The sequence below is a fragment of the Barbus barbus genome (assembly GCF_936440315.1).
Source record: "Barbus barbus genome assembly, chromosome: 5".
NCBI lineage: Eukaryota > Metazoa > Chordata > Actinopteri > Cypriniformes > Cyprinidae > Barbus > Barbus barbus.
This window is the reverse complement of record NC_136733.1, coordinates 8,052,679-8,075,760: the sequence shown is the minus strand read 5'-3', so window position 1 is coordinate 8,075,760 and position 23,082 is coordinate 8,052,679. Positions and strand designations below refer to the sequence as shown.

Sequence of the window (23,082 nt, the reverse complement as noted above, 5' to 3'; positions counted from 1 at the left end):
GTCGTATGTGACTGAGTGCAGACCTTTGGGAAATATCTAACATGAATAACGTTATCCTAACACTACATCATTTTCAAGCTAGTTTGCCTATTCACCTGGCATTTAAGTTGGCAAAGTAGTGTAAAGTTATGTGCTCGGTGACAGAAAAGTGTGTGTGTGTTCATGAGTTGCAGCTAAAAAAAACAAAAAAACATGACATCAGATGAGGACACTGACAGGGAGAGAGAGAGAGAGAGAGCAGCAGACCTAAAAAGAAACCAAGTCCATGCCTCACAGCAGTTCCTCACAAAATATCAGGATATGTCATATTCCCCCCCATTGCCATCACACAAGTGGTACTCAAAAAAAATTTCAAAGGTTGGCAGGTCTGTAAACATCGTATACATTTTAAGATCTTGCTCATTACCTATAAGGCCCTGAATGGTTTGGCACCTCAGTATTTGAGTGAGCTCTTATCGCATTATAGTCCTTCACATCTGCTGCGATCTCAAAACTCTGGCCATTTGATAATACCTAGAATATCAAAATCAGCGGGCGGGAGATCATTTTCCTATTTAGCGCCCAAACTCTGGAACAATCTACCTAACACTGTTCAGGAAGCAGACACACTCTGTCAGTTTAAATCTAGATTAAAGACGCATCTCTTTAACCTGGCTTACACATAATACACTATCGCATTTCTATAATTCAAATCCGTTAAAGGATTGTTAGGCTGCATTAATGCATGTCATATGGCATATCATGGTCAGCAAAGCACTTGGAAGTGGTTTTGGCACTGTGGGCAGGTGCTAAAGTCCTGCTGGAAAAATAAATCAGCATCTCCATAAAGCTTGTCAGCAGATGGAAGCATAAAGTGCTCTAAAATCTCCTGGTAGACGGCTGCATTGACTTTATAAAACACAATGGACCAACACCAGCAGACGTCACGGCACCCCAAATCATCACTGACCTCGGAAACTTCACACTGGATTTCGAGCAGCTTGGATTCTGTGCCTCTCCAGTCTTCCTCCAGACCTTGATTTCCAAATGAAAAGCAAAATTTACTTTTATCTGAAAAGAGGACTTTGGACCACTGAGCAACAGTCCAGTTCTTTTTCTCCACAGCCCAGGTAAGATGATTCTGACGATGTTTCTGTTTCAGAAGTGGCTTGGTAGCTCTTTTCCTGAAGATGTCTGAGCGTGGTGACTCTTGATCCAGCTTTAGTTCACTCCTTGTGAAGCTCTCCCAAGTGTTTGAATTGGCTTTGCTTGACCGTATTCTCAAGCTTGCGGTCATCCCTGTTGCTTGTGCATATTTTCCTACCCAATTTCTTCCTTCCAGTCAACTTTGCATTTAATATGCTTTGATACAGCACTCCTTGAGCAGCCACCCCTTTCAGTAATGACCCTCTGTGACTTACCCTCTTTGTGGAGGGCGTCAATGATTGTCTTCTGGACCATTGCCAAGTCAGCAGTCTTCCCCATTATTGTGGTTTCAAAGAACAAGAGATACTCAGAATTTATACTGTATGGACGGTCATTTATTGAAACTCAAATGTAAATATTCTAATATTTTGAGATACTGATTTTTGACTTTCATTAGCTGTAAGCTCTAATCATCAAAATTAAAACAAAAAATAGATATTAGATATTGTTTTACTTTACATGTAATGAATCCAAAATATATGAGTAATAAGTTACAAGAAAAAATTAACTTTATCACCATATTCAACATTTTTTGAGATGCATCTGTAAATTTAATCTAAAAGCTGACTCTGACTGATTTGCTGAACTTGGAACCCAATATAGTTTTTCCAATACACCATATTTATAACTTGAGTCATAAAAAAATCTAATTTTACTATAATCTTAGATATTTCTATTTAAACAGACTCTGAAAAGGTCCTGGAAATTATGAAGTAAATAAATGGCCCCTGACTCTCCAGCTAGAGTTCCCTCACTGATTTAAAACCATTGTCATCACTGACTGTAAATGAACCCCTCAGTTCGAGCCTACATTTAGTTTACAGCTCAGCAAACAGTAATATGTATTATATTAAAGAAATGCTTTTATTTATGTCATGTAATTATTGTACATAATTATTAACATTCACATGTATTCGTTTCAATAAGAACATACAGTTTGGAATGTACACAAAATGCACACTGGCCATCAAACACATGTGATGATGACACGTACCACAGTCAATTGAAGGCAACGCTTCTATGGTAACCTACTTTGTATTCACTCTCTTTTACTCTTTTTTTGCTTTGGTATCAGGACGAGTCTTGCTGAAACATTTACGGAAAAGGAAACCGCATGTTTTTATAAAGAGGAATGTGATCACTGCAGCAACTGAGAGTAAGAAGGCCAATACATCCAGGCAGTGGTACTGATACCAGCTCAGATCATGTGCCTGGACTCTGAGATGTTTAGCTCCTTTATTCCGCATCACATATTCAATCCAGTAAACTGCCTGGTCCAAAGGCTTCATTGGCTGATCGTGGTGGATTCTGGATAGTCTCATGATGCTCTCCTTGTATCTGATTAGAAATGGAAGAAATGGAAATTATTTAACATTTTTGTTCATAATCCAATATAAATGTAGTAATACACAAACATTTTCCACCCTGTTTCTAGCCTTCTGACTAAAAAACAATTCAGCGTTATTTCTAAAGTAAGGAAACTAACTGGAAAAGTCCTTTAGACTTAACTCACGATGGATTATTTAAGACAGTCTTGAGAGCATCCACCAGGTCTTCAGACTGCATTTTGTTTATGTCAAGAACAACAGCAGCTCTTTTGGTTTTCATGTGCATTAGGTTATCAGGCTGGTCAGCAAACAGTGGCAAGCCCACCATTGGGACACCATGATAAATAGCCTCATACAGTCCATTTGTCCCACCATGGGTAATGAAGGCCTTAGTTTTTGGATGACCTATCAGATAAAATAAAGTCTGTATCTATATGACATCAATTAATATTCTTCATGTATAATGCGTCAAAATGACAACACTTTCCTTACCAAGCAAATCATTCTGTGGGATCCAGTCATAGATTTTTGTATTGGGGGCAATAGTTTCTGGTGTTTCCCCATGATAACGCCAAACAACCTGTGCAAATACACATATGGTGGATTTATTAACAGTTGCTATACGACACTGAGCATATGAATAGAAAAGTTGAGTTCTGTATAAAAAAAAACAAAAAAACTTTACTTTTTTAAAGTAAAAGTATTTATTTTTCCTACATAGATTTAAAAACAAAAAGTATACTGGTAACCCTTTTAAAACACCTAAATAACTGAGGTTGTTAAGAGAGTACATAATTGCTTTGTATGATGAGCAGATTAATTTATACTTTAATTTGCATATAAAAATATATATAGATAACCTCAAATATGGCAAACAGAGAAGCTCAAATGTGCTTGCTTGATCATGTAACGCGATTGTGTCTTCTCAGAAGACTTGGATTAAGTGCTTAATTCATATGACTTGAAACAATGTGGTGTTGAGTAATTGATAAGAGAATTTTTGTTTTTGGCTGAACTGTCCGTAATTCACAATGAGTTTTGCCTCATTAAAGACATTAGTACACAGTCTTGTACCTTTTGGTTTTTGGGATTGAAATCCCTACAGACAAAATTAATGAAAAAAATATTTCCAGAAGGCAGCTGTTCTATTGCTATAAAAAGATAAAAAGTTGCACACCTTTTGTGGAATCTGACCAAGAGCAGAAGCAATGGTTTTTGCTCTTTCCATAGTCAGGTTGCTGATCATGGAACCCAATGAGAACACAATGATGCCATGATCACCTGAGCTCTGAACAAACTCCTCCAGTTCCTAAAAGACATACAAATGAGCACATACTGTTACACAAAAAATCTCTCTGTGAAGCTCACATCAGAATCACAATCAGAATGAGCTTTATTGGCCAAGTATGTTTATACATACAAGGAGTTTGTTGTAGTGACAGAAGCTCCACAGTGCAACAAAAGACAGCAACAGGACAGGACACAGATAATAAAAGAATAATATACAAATATCCAAATAGGCAATGTACGAAGCAGCAAAAACACAATATATAATATAGACAACTATGTACAGGTCAAGTATGTGCAAATTAGAAATGAGAAAATAAAAATAAAATAAGTGAGTGTGGTGAATGGATAATGTATTATAGTTGTGTGTTCCATGTTTATTGTTGAGTGTTCATGAGATGGATTGCCTGAGGGAAGAAACTGTTCCTGTGTCTGGTCGTTCTGGTGCTCAGAGCTCTGTAGCGTCGACCAGACGGTAACAGTTCAAAGAGGGAGTGTGCTGGATGTGAGGGGTCCAGAGTGATTTTGCCAGCCCTTTTGCTCACTCTGGATAAGTACAGTTCTTGGAGAGTGGGGAGGGTTGTACCAATGATTCGCTCAGCAGTCCGGACTACCCTCCGTAGCCTTCTGAGGTCAGATTTGGTAGCTGAGCTTAACCAGACAGTTATTGGAGTGCAGAGGATGGATTCAATGATGGCGGAGTAGAACTGTATCAGCAGCTCCTGTGGCAGATTGAACTTCCTCAGCTGGCGAAGAAAGTACAACCTCTGCTGGGCCTTTCTGACAATGGAGTCTATGTGAATATCCCACTTCAGGTCCTGAGAGATGGTGGTGCGCAGGAATCTGAATGACTCCACTGCAGTCACAGTGCTGTTCATGATGGTGAGTGGGGGGAAAGCAGGGGGGATTCTCCTGAAGTCCATGATCATCTCCACAGTTTTGAGCATATTAAGCTCCAGGTTGTTAAGACTGCACCAGACAGCCAGCTCCTTAACCTCCTGTCTGTAAGCAGACTCGTCACCGCCCCGGATGAGGCCGATCAGTGTGGTGTCGTCTGCAAACTTCAGGAGCTTGACAGAGGGGTCTTTAGATGTGCAGTCGTTGGTGTAGAGGGAGAAGCGCAGTGGCGAGAGTACGCAGCCCTGAGGAGCTCCTTTATCGCTGTGTAACAGTGATCCAATATATTACTGTCTCTGGTGGGACATGTGATGTGCTGTCTGTATTTTGGCAGTTCACGGGAGAGATTTGCTTTATTAAAGTCCCCGAGAATGATTAAAACAGAGTCCGGGTGTTGTTGCTCACTCTCTGTGATCAGATCAGCGAGTTTCTGTAAAGCTGTGCTCACGTGCGCTTGCGGTGGAATGTAGACACTCACGAGAATGAACGAGCAGAACTCCCCGCCGCCGCACAATTTTCCCCGTTGATTCGTTGATTCGGAGCTACGGCTCCGCCAACTACAATGATCAACAAAACGTCCGAAAAATCTAAATCCGGTAAAAGATTTTGTGGTGTGTTCTGCCAAATGTTCAGCAGGTAATCCCTGGTAAAACTGATCTTATTTGAAAAACAAAAAACAGGAAAAATAAACAAAAACAGTACAAACACTGGAGAGCAACGCACAATAGCTGCCATCAGCAGCGCCATCTTGTCCGTCATGGTCGGTGAGGTGCAAAGTGGCTGCAGAAAGTATACGCAAATGTCAAGCGCAGCCACAGGACGTGTGGGATATTCCGTGTCTGTGCCATCTGTGCTTCAAACATTACAATTACAAATGTAATGTAAAAATTCAGTTAAATTATTGCCCTGACATGTTTTTTCCCCTATATCTAACTTTTCATTAGTGACTTAATAAAACTGTTTATGGGTAGGCTACTAAAAAATAATGGAATTTTATTTCACAAATCTCTGTAATAGAGTTATAATAAATCCTGTCTAGAATTTTGTGGGGGATTGTGTGTACAGTTTTACTCAACCCCGCAGCTTTCAAGTTTATAACAAGGGACATTCCTGCAAACATTTATTCAATATAGCAAGTATGGCAGGGCTCTGCAACCTTTTTTTGAGAATGTGTGAGTTAAAATTTGACGTGGTCACACTTGTGCGTGTGCATGGTCTGCGCTGCTCCAAAGCATCTGCTTCATACAGCGTGCGCTGCAGAGCCACGGCACATTGTAGCAGGAGTCAGATTTCACTGATCACATGAAGAGGGGCGCTTTCAGCGCGAGCTGAAATGGAGAATTTGGTTTTCAAACTAAAGTAAAAGACCGCTTTTTAAACCAGAGAAGGTTAACATGTTGATATTCTTGTAGAAAAAAAACATGCAAGTCCTGTCAGCGACAGCCAGTTAGTTTTGAAAAGCTTGTTATCTTTGCTGTTTACCTCACATTATGCTATAGAGGCTTTCCTTATTTTTTTTGTATTATTATTTATTTGATTCCTCAGTGTTTGCTAAACATTCTGTAATTTAGGCTATTAGTCGGTAAATAATACAACCTGTGATGTGTCCTATGCCTCTTCTTATTCCTTTTTGTTAAAAAATGTTATGTAAGCTAGTTTGTCATTGTAACCTACTGTTTTCTTGTAGTTGTGCTTTTTAATTAAGAATAACAATGAATCCATCTTTGTTTTAGTCTTAAAATGAAAGGTGTATAGATACAAGCAAAACAGACAATTATCTTTTCTTGTAAAACGTGACACCAAGATCACGAATTTGAAAGTGAAAGCGCATGAAAAAAGGAATTCCTGTTCACAAAATTTAAATCACAGATAATATAGGCTACCGATGAAAAAGAACGGGTTGAATGTTGAACACTTTCGTTACCATATAACTATAATATAAACTGTTAAAAGTTCATCTGCATGCATTGATTAATCAAATGTCGTAGCAAAAAAAAATAAATAAAAAATGCGACCAAATTATGTGCTTGTGCGACAAACTGAGAAAGTTAGTCGCAAAAGTGCGACCAGTGGGGAAAAATGAGTCTAGAGCCCTGTATGGACCGCGTCTTCTCTCTTTCACGCTCTCAAAGCGGCTTCACAGCAGCGCATCTCGTCTGCAATACGAGCTGCTGCACGCTGTTGTTGATCCAAGGCTTGCACTCCCATTTCAGGACAGATGTCAAAATTGTCACTTGCTTAATCGTGTCGTTGTTGCATCGTCACAAAAATGTGTAATTTGCACGTGTTTTTAAGCCAATCGGTACTGGCGTGCTCCAGAGGCTGTTTCAAGGCTGAGTGCTCACAGTCACATCCAAAGCCGCCTAGCGAGTATCATATTGAGTAATTTTTAGTAGTTTGTTGTTGAGTTTAAGTGGTCAAATACACACAAAATTACGCTAAAATGGCCGTCCTGGCCAGTATCCAGGTTTTTTCTTAAGTAAATGTGAACAGCTGAGAAAGAAAACGCATGTGTATAGGCTATGGATCCGTGCATAATGTCTTGTGAGAGCAGAGCAGTTCACATGTCGTGTCTTTTGCATGCACAGGTTCTTTGTTTCAAATGTAGATGTGCCACAAGCGCGGTCATTATAGAGGATTTTTCATATTATGCACATTATAGGTCAGCACAAACGTCTTTCATTGGTGCATGAGGAGGGGGATCCGACAAAATGAGGTGCCGGATTGGATTTCGGAGGATTTTCGGATTTTTTTGTTCCGGCACAAATTAAGCCCTGGAAATAAGGTATAATGGTCAAAGTGTGCCACGTGCAGTTTACAAAATGGGACTGACACTGCAAATCCACAGTATCTTTTGAGGTCAAAGTAGCGTGGGATTACAAATTTAAGAATTTAAGATCTGCTGATCCAACATCCTGATATAACAGCACATGAAAAACTAAGGTGAACTATATTGTATTGGGCATTCAAAGTGAGCGTGATGACATGTCCAGCATCAGTTTACTGATTAGACGGAATATAGTTTCCAGTGAGGGGGGTTTGGCAGTTTTTTTATATAATATATAAAAAATATAAAGGCATTAAGAAAATTTCAGAAGAGCAGATATTTCAAAAAAGCAAAACAAAGTCCTTACCTTTGGCAGAGGCTTGGCGGGTTTGCAGTGTAGTCCTCCAACAAATTTAAAATTAGGCAGGAGTGGTCGTGGATACTCAAAATCCCAGTAAGTTCTAATCAACCAGATGTCGGCTTTTCCCATGGTCTCACACATTGTTGTGGGTTTTCCTGAGATATACAGAGATACAGTGCCACTCAGTTGATGTACAGTAGATCAAGTGTTCAAAAATTTGGCTTTCTTCTGCTTTATCTACAGCCTCCATGTCCTGATCTCTTTCGATACATACTTCGGCCCATGAGTGCGCCTATGCTATACTTCAATAAAGATTTTATTCCAGGTATACAGATTTCTACAAGAGTTTAAAGAGTGCAAAATCCCAGAGATGTTGGACCATATAATAAATATTATTTATTTAAAAAAAAACTTTGAAAAAGAAAAATGCTACAGTGAGGGATTTTTTTTTTTGATTTTGTATGTCTGCCCACTGACGAAGAAATGATCAGGCTATAATTTTAATGGTAGGTTTATTTGAACAGTGAGAGACAGAATAATAAAAAAAAAAAATCCAGAAAAACGCATTTCAAAAAAGTTATAAATCGATTTGCATTTTAATGAGTGAAATAAGTATTTGACCCCTTCACAAAACACTCAGGAGGGATTTTGTCCCACTCCTCTGCAGATCCTCTCCAAGTCATTAAGGTTTCGATGCTGATGTTTGGCAACTCGAACCTTCTGCTCCCTCCACAGATTTTCTATGGGATTAAGGTCTGAGCCCGGTTGCATGAAAGCCCTTAAACTAAGAAATCCCTTAGTTATAAGGTTAAGGGAACCCTTAGTGAAACTTGGGTTGCAAGAAAAATCCTAAGGGTCAATTTAAGGAACCTTAAGGCAGTCATTAAGTATTCCCCTTAATTATCTAAGTGTTCCCTTAAGCGTTGCTACAAAGTCCTTATTAACTATTTCACCTTGCTAAATTTAAGAGACCAAAACAGCTCCCTTAAGTCATCTTAAGCCTGGAATACACTACGCGATTTTTGCCCCGATTTCCCCCCGATTTTACAGTATGAAAAAGTTGACGATAGCTGAGGAAAGTCAGAGACAGTCTGCAGATTACAGCTGACAGATTCCAGAGAAAATAGTGTAGTGTATCATGGTCACAGACTCCGACGTTTTAGCTTCAGTCTTTGATTCTATCCAGTCGGAGGATATCAAACATGTTTGATATTTTCAGCCAATTTTGGAACGCATATGTTTTCATTTGTCATGCGTCTCCTAGCAACAAGGCGCACGTTTCTGCGTGAGTTCATTGTGATCGGAACAACTTTAAAGCCTGGTAGTGTATGATCTTCAGTCACGTAATGTATGATGCCCTTTCGATATTCCACTCGTACGGTGTCGTAAGATGCTTGTATGGGAAAAACTATTTTTTCCTCTTCAATTGAAGCCTTTTCAATCATGCAGTGAAACTGCACGTCCATTGGTTCATGCAGAGCTATAAAATCGAACCAATGGCTGCGAGCTCTGCAGCTGCGAGCGACATGATCTCGTTCGGTGGGGGGTCCACGAGTTGGACAGCCTTTCTCTGGTGGCTTCATACGCGGAGGAGTTATCGGGCTCGGTGACTGAGCCTGCCCTCTTGCCGCCATCCTCTTCACGCAGCGCCAGACCCAAAGGCCGTCAGTGAGCTCGGGCTCGAGTGGTCTCCGCCTGAGGAGCCATCTCGCAGCAGGCTGAACGAGTAGTTTCTCCCGGGGCGCCAGCAAGCCCCCCGCCAACACTCGTCCCCCTTCTTTCCTGAAGTCCACGATGAGCTCACTAAATCATGGCGTGCCCCCTACTCGTCTTGCATCCGACCTTCTGCTACGTCCATTGACGGCGCTGAAGAAAAGGGATACAAACACCTGCCCCTTCTGGATGAGTCCGTGGCCGCGCATCTCTGCCCGCCCACAGCTATCGGATGGAAGGTGAGGGAACCATCTGTCCAAGCCGTGCAGAGCCACGTCTGCACTTGCTGGACACGCCTACTTGGTGACTGGACAAGCGGCTTCGGCACTGCACTCTATGGCTGTGCTCCAGATCTTCCAGGCCAAGATGCTCGCCAGCGAGGAGGCCGGTCTTGATGCAGCTTCGCTCAGGGACCTGAGGAGCACGACGGACCTGGCCCTGCGCGCCACCAAAGCCCAGGCCATCGGTCGGTTGATGTCCAGGGTAGTATTGGAACGCCAACTTTGGCTCACGTTGATGGAGATGAAAGAGGCGGAAAGTACCTCCAATGTATCCTATGTATCAGTGGTTCTTCATTTCTGCAGGAGATGCTGGATAAACAGCGTTTCATCCACCATCGAAGTTTACGCAGCAACCATAGCGGCTTTTCATGCCCCTATTGCTGGCCAATCAGTGGGCAGGAATAGTGCGGTGGTCCAGTTTTTATGAGGCGCCAGGTGAATTATCCCCGTATCCTCGTACAGTTCCACCTTGGGACTTACCATCCGTACTGAAGGCCTTGAAGGCCCCCTCATTGGAACCATTGCAATCCAAGCCTCAGAACACTCTCGTTTAAAACCGTCCTGCTGTTAGCAGTGGCGTCAATTAAGCGAGTAGGAGACCTACAGGCCCTTTCCATCAACCCTGCTTGCCCTTCAAGGTCGTCCTGAAACCAAGGCTGGCCCCGTCAGGGCCCTGGGGGTATACATCGAGCGCTCCGCCTCATACAGGAGATCAGAACAGCTTTTTGTCAGCTTTGGTAACCGCGCTAAAGATCGCCCTGTTACGAAGCAAAGAATTTCCAGGTGGTTAGTGGATGCTATCACCCTAGCATACTCCTCCTTGGGCTTGCAGTGCCCCATTGGAGTCAGAACCCATTCCACCAGAGGCATTGCCTCTTCCTGGGCATGGTCCAGCGGGGTGTCCATTTCGGAAATTTGTGAGGCGGCCGGCTGGTCCTGGTCGTCCACATTTGTAAGGCTTTACAACCTGGACATCCCTGCCTTGCAGGCCAGAGTCCTTTCTGCTTAGTTCGCCACCTCCGGCTAGTTAAGCAGTCTCATGGATGCACTTGACCAACATTGTTCAAGTCCCTCCTTCACTTGGGCGGTCCATATTATATAGACACCAAGTATCAACCTTACGGGACGACACCAAGGCCACGGATGACCCTGATGGCTCAGCCTGTGCTTGGTGTATTTTATTAACTCCCCTGGGTCTTACTCCCACGTGAGTCATGGTTTGAGTCGTTCCCCATCATAGCACGGCGTGATTGGACTGGTTCCCATACAAGCGTCTTACGATGCAGTACGAGTGGAATATCGAAAGGGAACGTTCCCTGAGATATGGGAATGAGTACTGCGTTCCTGGATGTGCTATGAGCTGCACGCCTCAGTTGCTTCATTCAAAGAAATCTGAGATGCGGCAGCGAAGCGGGCGATTATATAGCCAGAGGCCCCGCCCATTCTGGCAGGCTATGGCGGGCTGCATAGCCATAGGCTCGCTCAGCGCCGCCGCCGAGCCATTGGTTCGATTTTATAGCACTGCACGAACCAATGGACGTGCAGTTTCACTGCGTGATTGAAAAGGCTTCAGTTGAAGAGGAAAAAAAGAGTTTTTCCCATACAAGCGTCTTACGACTCAGTACTCGTTCCCATATCTCAGGGATAGTACGATAGTAACCGAGTACTTTTCCCTTTGTCACTATTTACAAAGTCGGTAAGTGTATGATGCCTAATGTTTTAAAAATCTGTTCAGATTTTAAAAGTCGTGTAGTGTATTCCAGCGGTAACACTTTATAATAACGTCCAGTTATAAGTCATTTATAAGTGATTAGTTAATGATTAACTAATCATTTACAAAACATTCATAAGCGATTAGTGATAAGTGATATGCTAACAATTTGTGTATGTTTTGTTAATTCATTTAAAAGTAATTTACAAGTAATTAGCTAATGATGAACTAATCATTTACAAAACATAACTATACATTCACAAATGATTAAGTAATATGCTAACGATTTATAAATCTGTCATAAGTTATCTTTATAAATAGCATCATGAAATAATTAAACACATCCTTAATGGTTAATAGTTACTAGTTAATATATTATTAATCACTTATAAATCATTGAAATGTCAACATTGTACTATTATCTCAATAAACATTATAAATAATTTACAAAGCTTTCTGCATCCCCTAATCTAAAGTGTAAACTAATCATCAGTTGTAAATGTTTTACAAACCTTCCAGGTTACAGGTTGTTTGTGAATATATATATATATATATATATATATATATATTTACGCACACACGACTGGAAACAATAAAGTTTGTAAAACATTTACAACTGATGATTAGTTTACACTTTAGATTAGGGGATGCAGAAAGATTTGTAAATGATTTATAATGATTATTGAGATAATAGTACAATGTTGACATTTCAATGATTTATAAGTGATTAATAATATATTAACTATTAACTATTAACCATTAAGGATCTGTTTGATTATTTCATGATGCTATATTTAAAGATAACTTATGACAGATTTATAAATTGTTAGCATATACTTAATCATTTGTGAATGTATAGTTATGTTTTGTAAATGATTAGTTCATCATCATCTAATCACTTGTAAATGATTCAAAACTTATTCTACAAAACATAGATAAAAATATTAACATATCAATTATTAATCATCTATGAATGCATAGTCATGTTTTGTAAACGATTAGTTCATCATTAGCTAATTACTTGTAAATGACTTTTAAATGAATTAACAAAACATACACAAATTGTTAGCATATCACTTATTAATTGCTTATGAATGTTTTGTAAACGATTTGTTAATCATTAACTAATCACTTATAAATTACTTATAACTGGACGTTATTATAAAGTGTTACCCAAAGTTTTATATAATGTTTTTAATTATTTCAATTATTATATTCATTTATACAATTACTATTAATCAATTATTAGCCTACATTAATTAAATAACAATATAAATACAATATACTGTGTGCCTTAACTCTTTAGATTTTTATAATGCATTATCTTCTTGGCGATCCACCTGTTCTCATTTACAACTCTACGTGTTTGCAGCATCAAAACATGGGTTAATTTTCACATTTGGTAAATTTTATGTCATTGGTCAGCAGGAGGCACTTTAACTGCAGATACAAAGCGGTTTCCTTGGTAACAACTGTTCACAAAACAGCACAGTGACAGGCAGCGCTCGTTTATTTGTTCGTGTTTTGGTTTGTTAGGTTTGTATTTCGTTATGTTCCATTTATTGTCAGAGATATACATATCTATATTTATTGTGCGATGTAGTAACTATAGCAACCGCGGCGCCCATTGCCATATGTTGCCAGGGACTAGAAGTCTGCTACCCGACCCGAGCCCGACGGGTCCCGAAAAATGTGCGGGTTTCGGGTCGGGTTCGGGTTAATGTTTATTGAACAGCGTCGGGTTCGGGTCGGGTTCGGGTTTGTAACTAAGAAAAACTAAATGGGCTATATATAGTTTGCGTGCCGTGTGCTTTGCCTGCTTGCTGTGTTGTGGTGACCGGCACGCGCGAGAGAGAAAGTTGCGTGCGCAGATGTGCAATGTGCATCTGCTACACAGACACACAGGCTCTACCTGTGTGTCTGTGGTCTGTGTAGCCCAGGGGTGGGCAAACTTTTTGGCTCAAGGGCTACACTGGGTTTTAAAATTTGACAGAGGGCCGGCCCAGTAGCAGATTATGAAACACGATCTCATGAAAGTGCGTATCTATACCACAAATTAATTTCTAGTGCCATTTATACACCAAAATTTTTTTTTGCATGCATATGCTACGTACTGTAAACCCCTTGGTTAGGATTAGGGGTGCGGAGTGCGTATTACACCCCATAAAGTGCGTATCATATGCACACGAAAACTGCGTATCATAAGCACTACAGATACAATTCGTGGTATTCGCACTTTCATGAGATCGGACTGAGCAAACACATTTACGTTGTGGCAACGTCTGCGCGAAATTCAACAACTGAGAGACGACATTATTTATTTGCCGTGAGAAAATATAACATATTGCAAAAATGGTATTTATTTGCTGTGAGAAATAGAGTGGACCTCGGGTTCGGGCTTAACATGTAAATGTATTTGTCGGGTCGGGTCGGGTCGGGTTAAATGATCGCGGGTACGGGCCGGGTTCGGGCTTCAGTTTAAAGCCCGTGCAGACCTCTACCAGGGACTACCGTGAAACGCTTAGTATAAACACTTAGGTAAGGGTGACAGTTGAGACGTTTGTTGCAACGCTCTTAAAGAAATCCCTTACCTCAGGGAATTTTTTTCCCCTCAGGGATACCTCTAAGTCAAATTATTTAAGGACTTTCATGCTACCGGGCCTTGGAGACTGGCTAGGCCACTCCAGGACCTTAAAGTGCTTATTTTTGAGCCACTCCTTTTTTGCCTTGGCCGTGTATTGTAGGCCATTATCATGCTGGAATACCAATCCACGACCCATTTTCATTGCCCTGGCCGGCTTCAATGTCCTGGCCTTGATGGCCCCATCCATCATCCCTTTGATGCGGTGCAGTTGTCCTGTTCCCTTAGCAGAAAAACACCCCCAAAAGCATAATGTTTCCACCTCCATGTTTGACAGTGAGGATGGTGTTCTTGGGGTCATAGGCAGCATTCCTCCTCCTCCAAACACGGCGAGTCGAGTTGATGACAAAGAGCTCGATTTTGGTCTCATCTGACCACAACACTTTCAGCCAGTTCTCCTCTGAATCATTCAAATGTTCATTGGCAAACTTCAGATGGGCCTGTACATGTGCTTTCTTGAGTAGGGGGACCTTACGGGCGCTGCAGGATTTCAGTCCTTCACGGCATAGTGTGTTACCAATCATTTTCTTGGTGACTATGGTCCCAGCTATCTTGAGATCATTGACAAGATCCTCCCGTGTACGTTCTGGGCTGATTCCTCATGTTCTCATGATCATTGAAACTCCACGAGGTGAGATCTTGCATGGAGCCCCAGTCCGAGGGAGATTGACAGTTATTATGTGTTTCTTCCATTTGCGAATAATTGCACCAACTGTTGTCACCTTCTCGCCAAGCTGCTTGGTGATGGTCTTGTAGCCCATTCCAGCCTTGTGTAGGGCTACAATCTTGTCCCTGACATCCTTGAACAGCTCTTTGGTCTTGGCCATGGTGGAGAGTTTGGAATCTGATTGATTGCTTCTGTGGACAGGTGTCTTTTATACAGGTAACAAACTGAGATTAGGAGCACTCCCTTTAAGAGAGTGCTCCTAATCAAAGCTCCTTACCTGTATAAAAGACACCTGGGAGCCAGAAATTTAGCTGAAAGATAGGGGATCAAATACTTATTTCACTCATGAAAATGCAAATCAATTTATAATTTTTTTTAAATGTGTTTTTCTGGATTTTTGTGTTATAATTCTGTCTCTCACTGTTGAAATAAACCTACCATTAAAATGATAGACTCATAATTTCTTTGTCAGTGGGAGAACGTACAAAATCAGCAGGGGATCAAATTTTTTTTCCCTCACTGTACTTGTTGATACAGCCTGTCAACTATTTAATATTTTTGCTTTCTTTTACTTTATTTACAGCAGCCTTCATGAATACTGAAGAAAACTGTAAATAAAAGGTATTTTTTAAATCCATTTCACAAAATAATCAGGTTTATATGGAATGCCAATCCTGCCATATTTACCCAAAACAAATGATATCTTATGTTTATCCACTACAGAGACATCAGAGCCAGCGGCAAATGTCAGAAGGACTAGCCGAGGTTATGCTCCTCTCTTCGGGATACATGAGCACGAGCGCCCGGTGATCGCCTGGAGCTCACGGCTCCGAAATCGGCGAAGCACATTTTCAAATAGGGGCTGTTTTTATAAATAAACCGCAGATTTGAGTTTTAAACAACTACATTCTCGGCTGAAATACACGCGTCCAGTGTTTCCATAGCACATAAAGGGCTGATTTTATTTGCCAAATTCTATACATATGCTCTCTGTGGCAGTCATTGTGCCCCCTGGCAGAAGCCCCGCCCATGACGCGAATTCGCGTCTGTTGTGCAGTGAATTTCACGCGCGAATGAAGCGAATTTCACGCGCGAATGAAGCGAGTAAACCCAAAATGTTCACGCGTCCAACTACGCGCGAATAGCGCGATTTATTCGCACAAGTCGCGTCCGGTGTGAACGCACCATAATGGTGCGTTCACACCAGACGCGAATGAAGCGTTAAGTGCGAGTGATTTACATGTTAAGTCAATGCAAAGACGCGAATAGACATCTTGCGGCGCGATTCGCGCGAATGACGCAGCGCGAATTGAGCGTTTCGAGCGTTTGACGCGTGAACTTTGGCGGATATTCGAGCCGCGCTAACCAATCAGGAGCTTGCTCTAGTAGTGACGTGTTACGAGCGAGGCAGAAATCAAAACAACAATAGAGGACTAAATCATCGTAGCTGTATCCGGAGCTGTACTATAGACCAAAGATTACCTGTTAGATTTACCCAAAACAAATTATATCTTATGTTTATCCACTACAGAGACATCAGAGCCAGCGGCAAATGTCAGAAGGACTAGCCGAGGTTATGCTCCTCTCTTCGGGATACATGAGCACGAGCGCCCGGTGATCGCCTGGAGCTCACGGCTCCGAAATCGGCGAAGCACATTTTCAAATAGGGGCTGTTTTTATAAATAAACCGCAGATTTGAGTTTTAAACAACTACATTCTCGGCTGAAATACACGCGTCCAGTGTTTCCATAGCACATAAAGGGCTGATTTTATTTGCCAAATTCTATACATATCCTCTCTGTGGCAGTCATTGTGCCCCCTGGCAGAAGCCCCGCCCATGACGCGAATTCGCGTCTGTTGTGCAGTGAATTTCACGCGCGAATGAAGCAAATTTCACGCGCGAATGAAGCGAGTAAACCCAAAATGTCCACGCGTCCAACTACGCGCGAATACCAGATGCGAATGAAGCGTTAAGCGCGAGTGATTTACATGTTAAGTCAATGCAAAGACGCGAATAGACATCCTGCGGCGCGATTCGCGCGAATGAGGCGGCGCGAATGACGCGATTCGCGTGAATGACGCGATTCGCGTGAATGACGGCGCGAATTGAGCGTTTCGAGTGTTTTGCGTGTTTGCGAATTCGCGTCTGTTGTGCAGTGAATTTCACGCGCGAATGAAGCGAATTTCACGCGCGAATGAAGCGACTAAACCCAAAATGTTCACGCGTCCAACTACGTACGAATAGCGCGATTTATTCGCACAAGTCGCGTCCGGTGTGAACGCACCATTAGATGGGCAATATGGCCAAAATACCGGAGATTATTATTTCAGTTTCACGTGGGGGGTTGTTTCGGCTGGGAAGCGTGTAATCTGTGATCGCGTGCAATCGCTTTCTTATACGTGCTGTTTTTTTAAGTTTCACTTTCAATGCATAGCCTATAAAGCATGTTTCCAAGATTGGAATGAGCTTTGGTGGAATGAGCAAGATTGATGAGCTTTGGTTTATCATGTGACTTTCTAATCACCACCTGCTTTTGGTGGTTATCATTGTATTACAAAGGTAAAAAACAGATTTCAATACTTCAATAGGTTGGTATATTAACATTAAGTCAGTTAATGAAACTACTGTATTTAAATGTAAATTTAAGTTAAAACCATAAAACCTAAAATGTTGCTACCGTAATTTTTACGGAAAAATTCCGGCAACCACAGCTGCCATTTTTTTACCGTATATTTTACAGATTTTTTGTTTTTTACAGTGTAGGAATGGCCCATTTAACCTTCTAATAGGAATAACTATGAAAAAAACAAAAACTCATGATAATATTATGTAATTTGCAGGATGTGCTGCTCCAGTGCACTTGAATGTGAAATAACTGCGTGGCAAAGTGCACCTTATCAGTGGTTTTATGTTTCTTGTATTGTTTGGAAAGATTGAGGCTATTCACAATGATGTGTTATAACCTCGGGGAAGCTATTCAAAGTGGTTTTGGACTCTGTACAACCTTCATACCATTTTTTTTTTCTGTTTTTTTTTTATTAGCCAGAACTGTTTATGTTGACTATAGAAATAAAACATCATATTCTTCAATGGAATATGGCTACATTTATGTTTGCAGTAAAATACTGTTAGAAGTTCTTGCCAGAGCTGTCAGTTTATCTGGTGACCCAGAATTTGTTTGTTCATGTTTAAGACGATTTGTGAAGGCTTTGTATTATCTAGTTCTTTGTATAAGTGTAACATGACACTGACTCAGAACACAGGAATTAAGCAAACAGTGGTGTGGCTCAAAATGGGAAAATACTCTTGATAGAGTTTTGGTCACAATATTTCCTAATGCTTGCACAGACTGCTCTTATAGCAGATATGATTTTCTTTTTATAAATTACCTTGGTTAAATTTTGAACTAAAGTGAAAAATAGCCTTTCATAGAGGAATAAAGATAATTTAAAAGGATTCATAAAATTTTATGTTACATTGAGACTTAAGAGGGACTATATCTGAGGAACTGTAATGTTTAAAAGGAGTCAAAAGTCCAATTACCCAAGAGCTTGTTTTATCTTGCTTGTGTTTTTATGTGCACAAATACTGTACGTCACACACATCATTAGATAAAGGCTTACACACAGTTTCCTTGTGACAGATTTATATCCTTTGTAAGTATGTGAATATTTCTGAAAATCAAGAGTCCAAGAACTGGCCTGAGCTTTCTTAACCAATCAGAGAGTACAGAATATAAATCATTTTGTATGGGTTTGGTGACATGCCTTTGCAGGGAGTGCATATTTTTGAAGTGCAAGGATCAGAAGTGTGCTTTTCTTCATCAGTGCACCTCAACAAGGGCATATGATCACAACTGGTCAACATGTAATTAATTGTATTTTAATTTATGTATTTTATTTATATTAAGCCAGAAATGTGGAAATATTCAACAGTTTTCGTGTGTCTATAAGGTGTGTGTCTAATATACGCAAATTACTTTGAACTGCATATAAATTTCCATCCATTTGGATTACACAGTTACAACATAAAGTTAAAAGATTAATGTAATACATATTTGTCAGTAATATATTAATGTGAGGTGAGACACAGTTAAGATTTCTGAACTTCTAAACTGAATTTCTGGATAAAAGGCATAATTTATTATAAGGTTTTATGGCTATTTGATTAAGTCAATAATCATTTATTTTAAAATGCATATATTCAAATCCCTTAGAATCAGCACAAGTCTGTTCATTGTAAAAACCAGCCTGGTCTCATAAAAATACGTACCTCTGTGCACTTTCTGTGTGACACCGTTTTATGTACCTTACTGCACGTTTCGCCACAGTTTCAAAGAGAAATGTCCACTGAGTGGCACTAAAACACAGGTTAAATACGTGAAGCCTGGCAAGTTTTTATTACGTAGATATAGGTACATATTGCTGTATTTTTATTATGTTGCTACAGGTACGTACTGCGGCGGTTCAGAATTCAAATATCTGGGGTCTGTCCCTAAAAGTTAATGCTCTATCGTGTTGGAAATATACTCTACACCAAACCCAACCCGAAACCTACCCGATAGTGTTAACAAATGCAAAACTGGCATAAAAACGTATTTGTTGATGCAACCGTGCCATTTCAACTTCCTTTTATGCAGTTTTGAACTGTTTTGTCGAACCGTAGTTACACGGGATTCGAACCAGAGCTCCTCGCCTTCTAAGTACGGCTCCGTACTCCGTTAGCTACCGAACAAACTTTCCATCCATGAAAACCCATAGATACGAGGCTGGATATGTGCGATGCTAACATTCAAAAGCATCAGTTTTCAAATCTCTCAGCATATTTATATTGTTTTGAAGTCGTAACATGATATCCTTAAAGTAATTGTGTGAAAAATACACTTTATTAATCAAATCTCTGTAAATGTGAAAGCTCTGTGTGAAAAGGAGTAAAAGGTGTTGGAGTTTTACTGCCTCTAGTGTTTGTTTCTTTAGGAACCTGAAACTGCAGTAATATGTAGTTATTGGTACGTATTTCGTGTCTCGCTAAAAAGTGCACCCAGGTACGTAAATGCCATGAGACTAGGTGGTAAAAACAATTACATTTACTTATTTAAAAAAAGTATGAATATGGTTATAATACGATTAGCTGTGAAAAATACAATATTGAATTTATTCAAATATATGAGATTAAAACAAATTGGTTTTATTGATGATAAATATAAACCTGGTTATACATTTACATTTAATCATTTAGCAGACGCATTTATCCAAAGCGACTTACAAATGAGGACAATGGAAGCAATCAAAATCAACAAAAGAGCAATGATATGGAAGTGCTATAACAAATCTCAATTAGCTTAACGCAGTACACGTAGCAAGTTTTTTTTTTTTTTTGTAAATTATAATAAATAAAAAGAAAAACAGATAGAATAGAAAAAGAATAGAGCAAGCTAGTGTTAGAGGCCTTTTTTGCTTTTGATAATTGTATAATAAATATAAAGAAAACTCTAACACTAGATTGCTCTATTCTTTTTCTTTTTATCTGTTATATATGTAAAAATAAAATAATCCTTGCTACGTGTAATGCATTAAGCTAACTGAGACTTGTTATAGCACTTGCATACCATTGCTCTTTTGTTGATTTTGATTGCTTCATTTGTAAGTCGCTTTGGATAAAAGCGTCTGCTAAATTAAATGTAAATGTAATGTAAATGTAAAACCACTTATTCCAAACTGAATTAATTTTATATGCATTTCAAACACATTTGAGCCTAAGCATTATTTTTGAGTGTGTTCATTTGTGTTCAAAAAATGTGTAACAACTAGCCCTTATTTATGTAATATGTTTATGTATACCAGATAATACATTATGATCTATTATATCTAACACAGAAAAAGGCCTTTGTCATTGCAGCAATGTAATGCTGACACATAAATGAAGTTTATGTCTACATACCCATGACTTCTGTATAAAAGTGATCCCACTTTGATTTAGCCACTAGATAAAACAGGACATCCTGTGTGCCATAAAAGAGAAAGTTTTTCAGTCTCTGCAAGAAATTCATTTCATCTGTATTCTCAGAGACGACGGCAGGGACGTAGGATGGTGGTGCCGGCAGTTGGCCGCAGAGTCTCTCAACAGTGTTACCAAAGGTAAACCTGAGACTGAAGATTAACGGTAGGTTTAGCTTCTGTGCCAGCAGCTCCCCGCACATGAAAAGGGGGTCTGCAAGTAAGACGTCAAACTTCTCTTTTCTCCACTTCTCCAGCAGGTCTTTTCTGGCAAAGACTTCCCGGCACACAGCCTGATTCTGTTCTGTGCCAAAGTCAATCATCTCCTTGACCTTCATTGAAGCCTTGATGATGTTGTCATTGGGTAGATCATGAGTCCAGTATTTTAGCATTCTTTCCATATTCTCCAGGATGTCCTGCTTTGTGTGAGGCACCTGTAGAATATCCACATTGTAGCCCACGGATGGGGTGGTTTTGACAGACGGAGTAGCTGTGTGGGTCACCACTGTGATATTGTGTCCTCTTGCGATCAATGCATCTAGGATGACTTTTATATTGAGCCAGTGGCTGAATTCTGAAGGCCAGACGATGACATTACCTCCTGACACACACTGGAGGTTCAGGTTCAACAGAAGAAACAGGAAAAGACAGACGCTTCCTCTGGGACTCATGGCGGCAGTGAGCAACACTCATTGTAAGACTGAACAAGCATGTGGAGGAGGAGCTACTGCTGCCTGCACATGCAAAAGTTATGCAATCAAATAAAGGGGAAGGTCTTAAATGATCTTGCTGCTCTTTAGTTTCAAAGAAATAGCAGGTATAGACTCAAGAGTTATAGACTGGTTTTTTGTAAGGGATAATGTACATCCAGCCGGTTGTTATAGCAGAATAAACCCCAACAGGGTAATCAGGACCCCAGCACAAAACAGAGGGCTCATTGCATCACCCTGAAGGGGTTTTATTCTGCAATAACAACCAACTGGACATTATCCTGCTTATTACATGGCTACTTGCCACATTAGTAAATAATTACATAAAAAATATTGATTTGAGTTAAAATATTAGCTCTTTAAATGCAAAGTTGCAGAAAGAAAAACAGCTCCCAACAAATGGCTTTGAGCCTTAATGAAGTTCATACAAGACAGACATTTAATGAATAATGCACAGTTGTATCACTAATTACACATTCAACACATTAAGACGATGACGTTATGAGAAGAAAGTGTTTTAAAATCTTACCTGTTTATTATCTTAAATTTATTACAGTGTACAAAACAGTCACTCTGGCAACAAGTCCTCTGGTTTCATTTTACAGCAGCCAATAACTGAGGCACAAGATGATAGCAGTTGCATTTGAATGAAACTAGATATAGTGTGGCAGTGTCCGTGTGATATGAGGGATGTGAATGAAGCACCAGCCTAAAATACCCAAATGAGTGGTTTGTTATTTGGTGCTCTTATGGCAATGGTTGTTATCTGGGGTGCGTTTCCTGAACAACGCCGTAACTCACTGCTTAACCACAATAGTACGATGCATTGTTGTGGAAACAAACTAGCTAGTCTCGACTGTTTCCCGAACACGGTCGCATCTCCGTCGTTTGAACCACATTAGTTCAACAGCATAGGACCATTGTTAATGACGTCACACTCATGTGGTGGAGGAATAACTTTTGCTATTTAACTGATTAGAGATCTCTAAGAGGCTGCTGTATTGAACATGGCACCTACTGACTAATTTACTATTTTTTGTTCCCTGTCATTTTGCTTTATTTGATGTTTGATTCATCGCGAGTTCCCTCTTACGTCATACTCCGGGGTATACATGCGCACTTTTCAAAAATGGCGATTACAAAAATACATAATTAAAATGCATTTTATATTTAGATAGAATGGAAGAAACAGATAGTACTGCATGTTAGCTTGCTTTGTAGGAGCCAAATGTATTTTTTTTGCCACTAAATGGGGGTGTTGGATGGGAGGAGTTGGTGAACGTCATATGATATTAGAGAGGAAGTAGTGCACTATGTGTCCAAAATTAGATTTATTGCCCCTCATAAAAATACCACCCTCCACCCATAACTGGATACCTGTTTGGACACCTGTTTTGTACACCCCCACCCATCTAAGTGGCCATCTGTTTCATCCACCCCAGTGATCTTAAGGAATTTATGGCAATGTGTGTGGGGCCAATGTTATGTGGTTTAAACTTTAAATGATGAAATTGTGTTAAATGGGATAAAGGGAAGT

At 40.1% G+C, this 23,082-nt stretch overlaps 1 protein-coding gene across 1 annotated transcript; it reads right to left on the bottom strand.

The window, feature by feature from the left end:
• Positions 1 to 1,501: 1,501 nt before the first annotated feature.
• LOC306870325 (UDP-glucuronosyltransferase 2C1-like) lies at positions 1,502 to 21,545 on the bottom strand. The gene is made up of 6 exons (XM_079417535.1): positions 20,780 to 21,545; positions 7,832 to 7,980; positions 3,691 to 3,822; positions 3,006 to 3,093; positions 2,699 to 2,918; positions 1,502 to 2,523 (listed from the first exon to the last, which is right to left on the bottom strand). Exons 1-6 carry the CDS (start codon positions 21,504 to 21,506, stop codon positions 2,235 to 2,237), a joined length of 1,605 nt encoding a protein of 534 aa, XP_079273661.1. The 5' UTR covers positions 21,507 to 21,545; the 3' UTR covers positions 1,502 to 2,234.
• Between the last annotated feature and the right edge of the window lie 1,537 nt (positions 21,546 to 23,082).

Bases quoted from the DNA above. Each gene is read 5' to 3' on its own strand.
- LOC306870325 (XM_079417535.1), bottom strand. From the start codon at position 21,506: ATGAGTCCCAGAGGAAGCGTCTGTCTTTTCCTGTTTCTTCTGTTGAAC. The intron at 7,981-20,779 runs GTATGTAGACAT...TGTATATCTCAG, and splicing joins CTTTTATACAGAAGTCATGG to GAAAACCCACAACAATGTGT. The intron at 3,094-3,690 runs GTGTGCAACTTT...GTATTTGCACAG, and splicing joins TTGGTCAGATTCCACAAAAG to GTTGTTTGGCGTTATCATGG.